We start from the raw sequence: 13,667 nt of genomic DNA, 5'->3' as shown, positions 1-13,667 counted from the left end.
CAGACTGACCTTCAATAATCATTTGAGACTCTCATTCTTACTGCAGGTTGATATTATTATAATATTCAGATTACATTTGAAGTACAGAGTGGTTGTTTTACAAAGGAGAGGTGCCTAAAACTCATTCATCTCTAGTCAGCCATGGTTATGGAAACATGAGCTGTCACTGTTGATTTGCATGAAAAAGGCTTCAAAGGCAAAGACCGTTCTGAATGTCAGATATCAACTTCAATGAAAGAAATTAAGTTTCTTTGAAAAAACAAAACTTCAGGGTGCCTATGGAAAAGAAAATAAATAGGAGTATCTTCTGAAGAGGACTAAATTATTGAATGACACCACGAGGACTGGAATGCAAAAGGATGGAATAACTGTGTGTTTTTCTTTTCTGAAGAAAAGCACACAGTTTCAGCTGTCTGTGTTCAGATTCACATTTTTATGTTGTTCACAGTTTTCTTTTGTTTTTGTTTTTTTGTCTTTGCCTACGATAAAGTGTATTTTTTCAACTTTTATAATGCTTTCAATGTGTTTATCACTGCGTCTCTTTTGGCCTCTGTTATTTTTCCCCATTGAGGACCGTTTCATTGTTTTCTATTGTACTCTAAAACAAATTTTAAATAGTTATATGACACAATATCTCTCAAGGTTGATAAATACATACAAAAATCCAAATTTATAACAAAACAAAGGGGGGAAAAATAAACAAAAAACAATTTGGCCACGTACATTCGCGATAATAGTTTGACCTTTCGCTGACGTCATTACGCACGTACAGCCCTTTTTTCTTCTCAAGCAACGCGTGAAGGCAGGTTGGTCATTAAATATTAAACTTCTTTAATCCTGCAAATACTTGATCTTATTGTTGAATGTAGAAACTTATGTAGAAAGTTTTGTTCCTTATAAATTAGCTTTTGTGAGGTAATTTTAGCTTCCAGCCGTGTTTGTTGGTTTTAAAGCTACCTTCAGTTAGCTGGCTAGCACCACATGAAAAAAAAAAAAAAAGACGTGGCAAAATATGCTGCGTACTTTTAAAGAAAGTATCTAAATCTAAATTATTTTATAGTTAAGGCCGTCGACATGAAAACGACTCTTCTTTCAACCCCTGTTCGACCCAACCGACCGCTGAGGAAGCCTTCGTCCAGTCCGGGCTTGCCTTCACCGAATCCGCCGAGATTCCCCAGCATGTCCGCCGCTGCGCCCGTGCGCCCCGCTGGAAACGGTAAATCCCCGGATAACAGCTAGTTAGTGAATTCCAAACCACAGCCACGCAATAAATACTGAATTAAAAAGTCTTTGTTCAATTATATTTCTTCTAGGTCCCGCCAGTTTTCCAGCAAGCACAGTCACCGGTTCAACAGTATGCACCGTTCTTTTCATTGCATTGTTCAATACCAGCAAAATGCGGCATGCATGCTATTTAGGTTCCACATTAAGAACTACTCAAAAGTTAATTTTAGCAATTAGCTTAGAGCAATAAAAACTGTTTACAGGACCACTCTTAGCCATTTGATTCATGGTTCCCAAGGCCTGACCCCCCTCCTCCCAATTTTTATAATTTTACATTATTTATTTATTTATTGTAATAAATACAGTAAATAACTGTACTTTGAATCTGCAAGTGCCTAGTCATGCCACAGGAATTGCATCAATGTTTGGGTTATGCAGCTTTTAATAATTAAGAATAATAATTTACTATTAATCCAAGATTTGTTTCTGTTTATATTCAAATACATTTATTTTATTACCAAGTCCAAATTTAAAATATTCTATAAAATATCCTGTACATGCCTCAGTTTATTTTATGAAGTAAAATAAGGGGGAAAAACATTCTAAAAACTGAAACTAAAAAATAACTTTAAAAAAAACTTTTATCTTATTGCCTCACTGATTCAGAAATTTAGTGCTGCTCTCAGAGGAGTTACTAAACTTTTTAAATAAAGAAAGAAAAAGTTTCCCACTTCTGATAACTGTTGTCTGGTTGATTAATTTTTTTGTGTGAAGAAAACACACAAAAAATTGTTTTTTGGAATAAAATGAGGCTTGTATTTGTCCTGGGCACCAAATTAAATTTAATTCAGAGTTTGCTGGTTTTTATCTTTAGCTTTGTTTGTTGGTGATCTTTGTGAAATGGGAAATTAGAAATCCAAATCTTGTGCAGTCTGTCTCAGTAGTACAACTAATCTCCCTATCTTAACTGCCATTTTTCTGTCAGTGTTTAATTGAAATTAAACTTCTATTTCAATGCAGCTTTTCCCTCTGCGTTTCTAGTTGCCAGGATTGGTTCCTCCAGCCCTTGCCATGTACTTCTGCAACTTCTGTGGTCAGCAAGGTAACGCTTGAGCCAAAAACGTCCAGATTCTCGTTACCCAATAAACTTGGTATTTACACAGAACTCTAATCGGGTTTTACACTGTGGCTGCTCAGTGCTGTTGATTTTTATTGCTCTGTAATTTCTGTCTTGGCACGGACAGTTGGCTCAAAATTGCTTTTGTGGTATGACTCATTTCATCTGTGGTGTTTAGTGCAGACTTTTGAATATGCATTTCAGTAAAATCATATTTTCTGGTGTCCAACAGGGAATTTCCGCTGCAAGCGCTGCAAGAAAATGCCTTATTGCTCAGCAGTTTGTCAGACGGAGGACTGGAAGGAACACAGACACATCTGTAAACCTGTTGACCCAGAGCCGGCAAGGCAGGTTTAGTCACCATTTGGGCTGGATGATAAATCAATTTTTATCAATTAATTGATTATTTTTTAATTGAGGCTTTATTTTTCACCAATGCACTGCTTTGGTTTCCATAGTTCACATTCAGAGTGATGTCAGCCCACCAAAAGCCTATCATCTTGTTTGACAAGCATGTCTCATAGCTTATATTTATTTGAATTCCAATTGACTATGACAAAATTTAAGAGTGAGGCTAAGTTTTATTTATTTTTTTAATGTGAATAATGTTCTAATGTTACAAGAAGACAGTCGTAGTGAAACAAGAATAATCGTATGGAAAAATGTTGAAATAATACAAGAATGAAGTGCTCAGATTACCAGAATAAAGTAATTGCAAAAATAATTATCCAAGCTTTTTTTAATTAAAATGATTTTTCTCATAATTTTAAGATGTTCCTCTAGTAAAATTTTATGTTTATTCTGCTTATATCAAGACTATGTTCTCATAATGAAATAAAAATCCTTATATCTTAACCCTAATAGTTCATCATACAAATCACAGACATGAAAGCCACTTTTTGAAAATGTTATTCTTCATTTATAATTTCTTTTTATGAAAAGAAAGTGAGAAAAATTAATTAAACTCACATGTGGTATGAAAAAAGTCTGAGATTTTTAATTCACATCCAACTTCCAGATTAATTTCTAATTTTGTTTTTCTTAATCTGAAGAGAGCAACCCAAGGAAAGCCTGGCTTTACCAGGGACTGGCAACAGGGAAAACCTCGCAGAATTGAAGGTAATTCACTTAAGACTTTGAAATTTGACATTTCAACTATAAAATACAACTCTAAATAATATACTTCTTTATTTATTTGATTACTGAAGGCTAGTGAATCACCCAGCTATAAGAAGGTCTACTTAAAAGATTTACATGCTTCTAAAATCACCAGTGGGATGGACATTCAGGTAAAAATAAAACTCTGCTTGCACTTTGCTTTTGAGCATGAATTGGCTTACTGCATAGTGCAAGAGTCTCTTTCACTTTTTTCTTTCAGGCCACTGTTGTTGAGTTTTGCAGCCCTGACAGGTTTTTCATCCTTCCTCAAGTCCCAGAGGTTCTGGAAGCTCTACAAATAATAAGCACAGAGCTTCAGAAAACCTGCAGCAGCTCCTCAGGAACAGCTTACGTTCCCTGTGATGGAGAAGTCTGCACTGTTCAGTTTTCCGTTGACAAGGTGAGAAGAGTTTCCCCAATGCAATTAGGAGAGACGCATGTCTCAATATAATATCTTTGGCAAGTTTTTTTATCCAATAATCTTGATTTTGTTTCTTAGAATTGGTACAGAGGCTTGGTCCAGACTGTAGCTGCTGACAAGAAAACAGCTAGTATCCTTTACATTGACTTTGGCAATGAAGAGAAAGTCCCGATTGAAAGGATCCAACCCCTCCCTGCTAATATTCAACATTTTTGCCCATGTGTGAGTATCTCTTGGTGTTTTTATTTCTTGGTTAGCACTACTGGCAGCTAACTTTCAATTTAAAAACCCCCAAATTGTTTGTATGCTACACTAATTCCCCAGTCAAACTAAAAATGTAAAATTTGCAGTTAATGTCCAGATATTTTTGGAAATTGTGTGCTGGGCTAAGATGTTAATTTCTGTCAGTTTAAAACTGACCAAACCCTTTTTAGGAAACTAGCTAAAAAGAACCGTAAATTGTGGAAATTGAACATTTAAGAAGTGTGTATACTATCTCCATGATAGTAGCACTACGCCTTTTATTATTCACCACAGGCAATGGAGTGCAGAATTGCAGGTGTGGTGCCGGTGGTTAACAAATGGTCCGACGAATGCTGCATTACCGTCAGACAGATGCTGACTGGTAAGGCTGTCACTGTGAAGTTGTTGGAAGCGACGGAGAAAGAAGGAGTCCACGCTGCGGATATCGTGCTGTCAATGAGTGGGTATCATGGAGGTGGATCTAATTTGAGTTTCGTATTTCCAGAAGGTAAAATCCTTCAAAGAAACTCTCTTCTTGTGTATTTAAGGAATGATGCTGAGCTCATTCCTAATCAAGAATGGCTTTGGACAAAAAGAAACCACCGGTGTGCCACCAACTGAGCAAGACATAAGTACGCTAGTTGCATATCTTCTTCAGTTTGCATCGTTTTGCAATTGGCAAGAAGAGTTACAGGATCTGTTTTCCTTAAGTTGCCATGTTGAGCGCATCATTTGAAAATTACAAGCGCCTCTCTGACGGAAAGGATGACAATGAATGGGCTCAACCACCGGAGCCACTCACACAGGCAGTAGGAGACCAGTTCTTTGTTGTGCTCACACACTTCGTGTCACCCAGTGATCTGGTAGTGCAGAAGGTGGAGAACGCAGGTGAATCGCATTTTATCTGTGTAATGAAAGCCGAACATCTGCAGCCAGTGCCGCTTGATCCAACTAAAATATTGGGTTGCAGAACTTATCCGGGATTTGCAGCTGAAGCTGAGAGATCACTGCGCTCAGATTACCACCCCGCAGAACTTCAGACCTGCTCCTGGAACGGTTTGTTGTGCCCAGTTCTCAGGTGAGGCTCGTCTGCCCCTTAGCATCACGGGAACAAGAGATGCCAAGTTTATGTGTATCGCACATTTTAGCTCAAATGTGCGACAAGGCGCATTTGCTGCCCTGAGCAAAAGATCGCTTTTTTTTATTCACTTAAGTCTTATTATGCAAAAGTTATTTTAGGTCCCTCTTGCTTCTTTGTTAAACATTTCCTAGACTTCAGATGTTGCCGTTCTGTTTGTTCAGTCAGGAAGACATTGTTCTTGTTTTATTGCATTTATTACAAAATGCAATAAAAATTAAATTTTGTCAAACGCCATCATCAAAATAACCAAGCAAATACACATCAGATATGTTGATGAGTCCATATTGTACTATTGGAACAGGATTTCTGTCAGTTTAAAAGAAGTCATTTTATAAGAAGTCAATGTTTTGGCCGTTTTTCAGTTTTCTGGAAGTTTGTTCCAGATTAGTTGTAATCCTCTCAATCTGATGAGTGTAGAGAATGTTTACATAGTAGACTGGGGGAATAAAACCAAATCAAGATGTGGGATGCTATAAGGTTATAACGTAAGAGGATGATGACATATAATTGAAACGTTCTTCAGCAAAGTTTTAGTTTAAGGGTTTGAACACTTTTGCAATCAGGTTATTTAATTTTTTATGTTTTTCATTTATTTGATTTCAGTACATTTTTACAGGATTTAAAGAAAGAAGATGCAAAAGGATTAATTCTAGTGGGTGATTATGGGTTAAAAAAATAAATCACACTAGGTTTGATTTCTGTTTTTAAAATGTATTTTCTTGCATTCTTTACTAAAATAAGGAATATTTATTCTTTATATGCTACAACAACTCTTATTTTGTTGTAGAGTTGACCTGAATTAAAACAAAGCTGCAGAACATGCTTGTCAAACAAGATGGCGGCCCTGACATCACTCTACTATGGACACCCATGGAGTGCATTGTAGGAAAAAAATCAGATTTTCTAAAAATAAAATATTTAAAAACCAAAAAAGTTAATTGATTTATCCTACTCTTCTCTGACATATGAGTCAGTGATTGTGTACCAGGATGCGTTTTACTGTAGTACTACATTAAAGATGCATCGTAGTGTTCTGTTTTTACACTGGAATATCTGTAATGAATGTTTATTTAAAATGAAATGTAAATATGTACATGCACCTTTAATTTTTCTGAGAATTTCTCCTTTTCCAGAGGACAAGCAGTGGTACAGGGCGAAAGTTCTGGCTTATCCATCAGAGGAACGAGTGTGTGTCACATACCTCGATTTTGGCAATTCTGAGGAGGTCGATTTAAGCCAGTTGCTCCCGATTACCCCTGCACTCCTGACCATCCCAATGCAGGCTATCCTATGTGCTCTGGCAGGTAATATCAGAACATTTTAATTTACATTTGATTACATTTTATTCTGACACAAATAATCTTTGCTCTTCTTTAAGGAGTCCATCCTGTTGGGGAGAACTGGTCGAGGGATTGCATTTTGTCGCTGCAGTGTCAGCTGTCAAACAGGTTACTTCGACTGAAGATTCATGGAGAGCACGAGGGAAAGACGCTGGTGTCTGTGGTAGATGAGGCAAGTGATCCTCAGGTTGATTTCGCCGAGCTGCTGATTACTACGTGCTACGCCACACCTGCTTCCAACTTTGCCTCTGCTAACCTGCCGGCTGAGGAGACGACTGCACCTGCAGAGACAAGTGGTGGGCAAAGAAATTACTTTAAACTGTTCTTAGTTCAGGGTTTGAATGGATGCTTGAAATCCCTTCAAAGGTTTGGAAAGTGCTTCATATTCAAACTGTTCAGTTTGGTTATAAAATGCAATTGAATGTTGATTAAAAGCCTAAAATAAGAAAACATTATTTACTGTTCAAATAAAATATTTTTACAAAAAAAATAAAATTTTCAGCTCAAGTTTCTCACTATCTGAAGTTAAACCAAACTTTTATTGTTTTAGGTTAGATAGAATTAAAATAATTGTTTCTATTCGCTAAGTGCCAGAAAATGTGAGATGTTTTTTGTAATTTGCTTTGTGTACTGTTTTAGCATTTAATTTGAGCAAGCTTATTTGTCGTAAACACAATTTGTCTATATCGTTTTTAATTACTAAAATTATTCGTAATGGCTCAGTGATTTATTAATCTGTGTAATTGAAATGAAGGTGTTTTTATACTTTTATGTTATTAAAATTGGGGGATTTTTCTTGTTAAATTAGTGTTTTATTCTCGGTCAGATGTGAGAGAGACTTCAAAACAAAATGTTGTATTTTCAGTTATCTTGTCTCTGCTGTAGAATGCAGAATAACATCAATAAATGTTGAATAATACTGAATTTAAACACTTTAGTTCATCTGTTTGGTGGTGCTGAAAAAGTTTGAAAACCTGCATTGAATTTGCTTTAAAAGTGCTTGAATTGTATTGAGAAAACAGGGGAAAAAAACTTTGTTTTGAGAAATGCTTTGTTTTATTTATACATTACATGCAGCATCGCCAGGCTATAAACTGATGATGTGATGCTGCATGTTATTTAACTATTAATTTTATATTTTGATTGTAATATTTACAGTCTTGTAGAACAGTTGACTCCTGCATCTGTGTGATAATTCTGTTTGAAATCTCCTCAGTGCCTCCTGCTGTGCCTGAACCTTTGGTTTGGACTTCTGTTGAGCTTCCCTCCGATGGCCAGACGGTGACACTGTTCACCAGCATTGTGGAGAGCCCTGGAAGGTTCTACTGCCGCCTCGCTAATCCAACAGGTGGAGCTTCTTTACAGGGCCGACAACGCTGATTAATAAGAAAATAAGTCTAATGCTGACTGAAAAAGCCTCTGTGAACAAAGTTTACATTTCTACAAGTTGAAGCCGGGTGTCTTCTGGGATTCAAACTATTTGTTTTTCAGAGTTGAAGAAGTTCATGGAGCTGGAGGCTCAGTTAAAGCAGCACTGTGAGGGGGAAGCTTCTCCTTATTTTCCTAAAGTGGGAGAGCCGTGCTGTGTACCATTTCCTGGTGAGAACGTCTTTATACAATCAGAACAGGATGGAAATGGTCACCTTTGTAAAATAACGACCTGAGTCATTATTTTCCACAAGTAATTTTTTATAATCTCTCCTTTTTTAATGCCAAAAGATTATTTAGGCAACAACAACAAAAGAAATACTTCATGATGTTCTTTTCCATTCCTGAAATGGCAATATCTAATATATTTGGTCAAATATTAGTGCTGGAAACTTATTGACTTATTGAAGCTTATTGACTACTTGTCAAGGTGTTCCTGGCTATATACATACATATATTTCATAATTTAGCATCTGTGTTCAGCCGATTCAAATTTGCACCTCAAGTTATTTTTTTTATTTATTTATGGAAGTTGTATTAAATGTTAAACTAAATCACTAAAATCCAAACATTTCCATTAATGTAATAATCTTTCACCCATATTTGGGGATCCCATTGATTTTATAGATTTTTATTAAAAAAGTAGAAAATTGTGATTCATCATTTGCATCTTTAATTTGCTTTCCAGTTCAAATATTTTTTGTTTAACTTTTTTCTGATGTGTTATTTCATTTCCACAAAGGCAGTGGAGCATGGTGCCGCGCTTTGGTGAACGGACTGTCCGATGACAATGTTGACGTATATTTGGTGGATTACGGTCACAGCATGACAGCTAAAAACAGCCACCTTCGTTCCATCACACCTAAACTCCTGACACTCCCTTTCCAGGCTGTTTGCTGCTGGCTTGCAGGTAAAAACAATAACAACCAGCAGACTATCAGAGTTAACATGTGATAAATGTTTATTGAATATAAACCATGCTAAAGCTTTCAGTGAATTATAAATACAGCTTTAGTTTCTGTTACCTTAAATCTGGGTTTTTACCCATTCAACAAACACTCAGACACACATCTAAACATATTCAACCTGAAATAAAACTATTAGTATCTTAACTAATGAGAAGTGGTGCTGTTCTTTTGAGTTGTTTACAAATTCTGAAAGGTGTAGATTTTACATTTTCCAATGATATCAAATGCATAGAAATAAGTACTGTGTGCAATAGCATCATTTAAGGCTATTTGTAATTTAGAAAGAAGAAAAAAAAAGCTATTCTGCACCATTAAATTTAAAATTGTCTGCCCATTTCTATCAATTATATTTATTTGACAATTAAATTACCTTTTAATTGAATAAAAATAACAATAGCTGATATTATAAGCAAACAAAGTTGTTACTGAGACCTGTTCACGGCTTAGAGCCGTTCAAAGAGTCGAATCACTCGTGAAGGACGATACTCTCAGCAGGTTTGACTTCTTCCAGTCATAAGTCATGTTGTTTTATTTCCATGGTTTGTTTTTTTCAGCTTTTCTTTTGAGTGACCCGGTTTTAAGCCATTTATCCATAGTTTTTAAACGCAAACGTTTGGTAAGCTAGCTGTATGCGTCGCACTTTGAGCTCAGTTCACAGCATGTAAGCGATTGACTACATGCAGTATCTTGCGGCCCACTAGAGGGCGCCCGTGAATCACCAGTTTGAGACAGCATGACTTAAATGATTATCGTTCTTACCCTAAAATCAAAATTTTAAACTGATGTGCATTTTTTCCTTTGAATGTATTTCTTATTATAGCTCGATGGGAGCATGCATGCTATATTTCTGGATTTGTGTGGATTCAGGTGTGGATCCTGTTGGGTCAGAGTGGAGCAGCGAAGCCCTGCTCTGGTTCCAGAACCTGCTGGATGGGGAGCAGCTAAGCACCCGGGTCCTCTCTGTCACGGAGCAGGGCTATGGCCTGGATGTCATCAGCAGAGGTCAGAACATCGCAGCGGCTCTCATTGCTGAGCAGATGGCCAAAGCGATCGGCGAACCTGTCGGAGAGAAGCGTGAACAGGTAGAATCCACGACGACAAAAGAAAACGGTGGGAATGAACAAGTGGACAGCATTGAAGTGGCAGGTGGAACTCAAACAGATGTGACATCAGAAGGTGAGATAAAATGCTGAACCTTTTTTCTTTTTCCCTCCAGATTGTGTTTTTGACATACTGTATTTGGTTCCAGTTGTAGGTTTCCCAGTTAACTGGAAGACAGTGGAGCTGCCTCTGAATGAGAGCTTTCAGCCGTACATCGCAGGAGTCATTAGTCCTTCGCTCTTCTACGTCCTCGGCCCTACTCAAAGTGAGAACATCCACTCTGTTGCTAAAAACAGAAACTCAATTAAATGGATTGTTGTTGTTTTTTGTAACTATTTCTTTTCTGTAGTCGACCAGAAAAAGCTTCAGGAGGTGATGATGGAAGTGGCTGCCTACTGCAGCATCTACCAGAGCACTTTATCCCCAGGGATGAAGAGCAGACCGTCTGTCGGGGCAGCATGTTGCGCTCAGTTTTCTGGTGAAGATAGGGCGAATCAATTTCAACTTACTTATTTGTTGTCTATATTTGCAAAAAAGCAATATGGATGACTTGCAAAACTCAACTGTAGGCCAAGCAGATGAAAATCTGCTGTGATTTGTTTATAAAACTGGCTTCCTCTGCAGGGTGCTGCTGACATAAAACTACAGACAGATCACTAACAATACAGTAGACCTCAAATAATGCAAAGAAAACAAGTTCATATTCATTTAGAAACAATGATACTAATGTTTTAACTCAGGAAGAGCTCAGAAATCAATATTTGGTGGAAAAACCAGGAGGTTTTCATTGGGCAGTGTGGAGTGAAAACTGTACATAAGAGGAAAGATCACACCACCAGTCTGGCAGTATTACAGATATTTAAAACAAATAAACTAATCAATTATTGATACTGACTGATATGAAACGCTTGTATCCTTTTCAGCCCTGTTGTCAAGCCCTAGAGAATAAATATCCTTTATTGTTCCTCATTGTAGAAATTCATATGTACCAGGAGCAATAATTTTAAAATGTGCAAACTGTGCTTCCATCTTTAATATAATTTAGTCGACTCCTCCAACACCAAACGTTTAAAACTCACCTGATGGGGATCAGTGCTGTTTTGCTTCAGGAACACATTCTCCTATTTTTCACATCTTTTCTGTTCTTTTTCAAGACTCCACCTGCAGTTGTTGCTTTTGCAAACCTAAGCTGCTAATACCACGTCTCTGAGAAGATATAATTACACACTAGTGTGTATGTAGTGACTGTAGTAGCTGCTTTAAACACAGCATACAGGTAGGAAACTGGTCTAGCGCACATTCCACAGCCAGCTAACCGCAGGGTCTGTTTCAAGAGGTTTTTGGTCTTTATCTATTGGGTTTTTGGGCAGGAAGATACTAAACAAAGATGGAAAAAAGCAACAACTCTGTATTTCTGTTGTAATTTTAGGATTTACAAACCTAAAATATGATGGGCTTTTTAATCCCAGGTGATAAAAACTGGTACCGTGCTGTGATCTTGGACGTTGGTGAGAATGAGGTGAGCGTCATCTACGCCGACTATGGGAACACTGAGAAGGTCCCATCCTCCCAGATCCTGCCCATCCCTGCCCACCTGCTGCAGCTCCCTTTCCAGATAATTCGCTGCACCCTTGCTGGTAAGGCTCAAGTTCTCCTGAATATTTCTAACCCTAATCTCTAAGTAATTTCACTCGTGTAACTGTTTGGTGTCCTGCATTAAAAGGTGGAGAAAACTTTCCAGAAGAGTGGCCAGAAGAAGTGCTGCAGGCATGTCGAGCTGAGCTGGTGAATGGTGTCCTAGCCAAAGTCCAGTCCTTTTCTGGCTCTGCTAATGCTCTGTCTCTCACTCTGCCTGCTGAGAGAGATGGAGTTCAGCTGACCTCTCTGGTTCTGGAGAAGCTGAATGCTTTCAACAAGAGCAACCCAGACACCAACCAGAAGCTTGACGACACTCCAGGTGTTCCTGACGGCCCCCAGTCCAAACTGGTCCCCGAGCCCCAGTTAGAGCTGGAACACAAACCAGCACCAGTTGATGCCACTGGGTCTACAAAGCTGCCTGAGCTGACAGAGGATAAATCTCAGCAGATTGTTTCTGGAGCACCAGTCTGCGGTATACGAAGTTAGAATGTCAGAAATGAATTTCAAGGAGCAGATCATTTACCTCCAGTGAAATATTTCAAGTGTTCTGTTAATTTCAAACCCCAAAATTCAGTTTGTATGAAAATTAAAACTAATCCTGTCAATGTTAATACATAAAATTAATCTAAAAATTTTAATGTGTTAATATTGCATGATGCAGATTAACGCGCAATGCATTGATCTGCATGATTAATGCACGATAAATGGGTCTAAAATAAGGTTTTAGACCTAATTTGGCCTAAAATCCTCTTCACCCTGAAGCGTTGCTTGGTCTTATTCTGCGTTCAACAGTGAAAAAATGAACAGGGAGAGTCAGACTGCTGATCTGAGTCAGATTTTGAAAAATTCTTACTTTTGTAATCAAACGGAAGCTTTTGTTTTTTTTTTTTTCTAACTAAACCAAAATTAATTTAGAGATAAATTGGTGTAAAAAAGTCACTTCTTAAATATAAATTATGAATCTATTGCTACATGCACCTATAAGAGTTGTGAATTTTAATCAGATTATTTTCCCTTTCAGAAAATTCAGTGAAGAAGATTATTGACCAAATGGAGCCGCTGTACCAAAATCATTTGAATGGTTATGGTATGTACAGATTAAAACAAAATCAAAGTTAACACATTGTTTCATTTTCCGTAAAAATATAGATTTCTTTCTTACTTTTAGATCATAAAGTCTATGGTTGCTGCTGTCAGAGCCTCAAAAAACAGGTCAGGTTAATGTTTTTGGTAATAAAGTAAAACAAATATTAATTCCAAGCTAGAAAATGTAAAATTTAGTAATCCTCTGCTTACTGTCAACAGATCAGTAATCTGGAGGAGGTGATGCAGCTGCAGCTTGCTCTCATCAAGCAGTTGGTTGGACAGATTAAATAAGATTAACATAACTTGTTCATCTTTTTTTTTTTTTTTTTAATGTATTTTTTTTGTCCTCTCTTTTTATAATTTATGGTGCACAATAGTCCTGGTTTTTATGTTGTTGTTTTTTTTACCTGAAGTTTTGTTTGGTTCTTGTTTTAAAATCTCAGGATGCACCAGATTGTTTTATACTTGTGTGAAAATCAAAAACCAAAGGCATGTTCAGCCTCAGTTCTCATTAAGTCCCCACTTCCCTGCTTACGCAAGTTGTGCTGCCGTCTATTTTCACATGCACATATAGGGAGTTCAGCTGATTTGCATTATGTTTGAGTTTGACTGAAAGGTTATGAGAATAAAATGTTTTCATTCTATAAATGGGTCAATTTTTCCTTTGCTTTTGCAGAGGAACAATGAACAATAAGATGTACCTTTCTAAAAATAAAGTTCTACATGCAGATTGCTTCCTTGTTTTTCATGTTATCTGCCTTCTTAGTAGCTGCATTTTACACACTCAAGAAAAATATTTGAT

The 13,667-nt window shown here is 37.1% G+C and overlaps 1 protein-coding gene across 1 annotated transcript; it reads left to right on the top strand.

Annotated features, from left to right (window-relative positions):
- Nucleotides 1-768: 768 nt before the first annotated feature.
- tdrd1 (tudor domain containing 1) lies at nt 769-13,595 on the top strand. The gene is made up of 26 exons (XM_055022640.1): nt 769-806; nt 1,061-1,216; nt 1,314-1,354; nt 2,266-2,326; nt 2,574-2,688; nt 3,394-3,460; nt 3,550-3,630; nt 3,720-3,899; nt 3,999-4,142; nt 4,458-4,623; nt 4,712-4,795; nt 4,875-5,051; nt 5,134-5,241; nt 6,438-6,608; nt 6,683-6,940; nt 7,861-7,992; nt 8,136-8,243; nt 8,815-8,982; nt 9,908-10,216; nt 10,290-10,406; nt 10,491-10,619; nt 11,611-11,778; nt 11,865-12,251; nt 12,801-12,866; nt 12,948-12,991; nt 13,085-13,595. Exons 2-26 carry the CDS (start codon nt 1,075-1,077, stop codon nt 13,154-13,156), a joined length of 3,495 nt encoding a protein of 1,164 aa, XP_054878615.1. The 5' UTR covers nt 769-806; nt 1,061-1,074; the 3' UTR covers nt 13,157-13,595.
- Nucleotides 13,596-13,667: the final 72 nt, after the last annotated feature.

Source organism: Poeciliopsis prolifica, unplaced genomic scaffold (assembly GCF_027474105.1).
Source record: "Poeciliopsis prolifica strain line A6 unplaced genomic scaffold, Auburn_PproV2 SCAFFOLD088, whole genome shotgun sequence".
Classification (NCBI taxonomy): Eukaryota; Metazoa; Chordata; class Actinopteri; order Cyprinodontiformes; family Poeciliidae; genus Poeciliopsis; species Poeciliopsis prolifica.
This window is presented reverse-complemented; position numbering and strand designations above follow the sequence as displayed.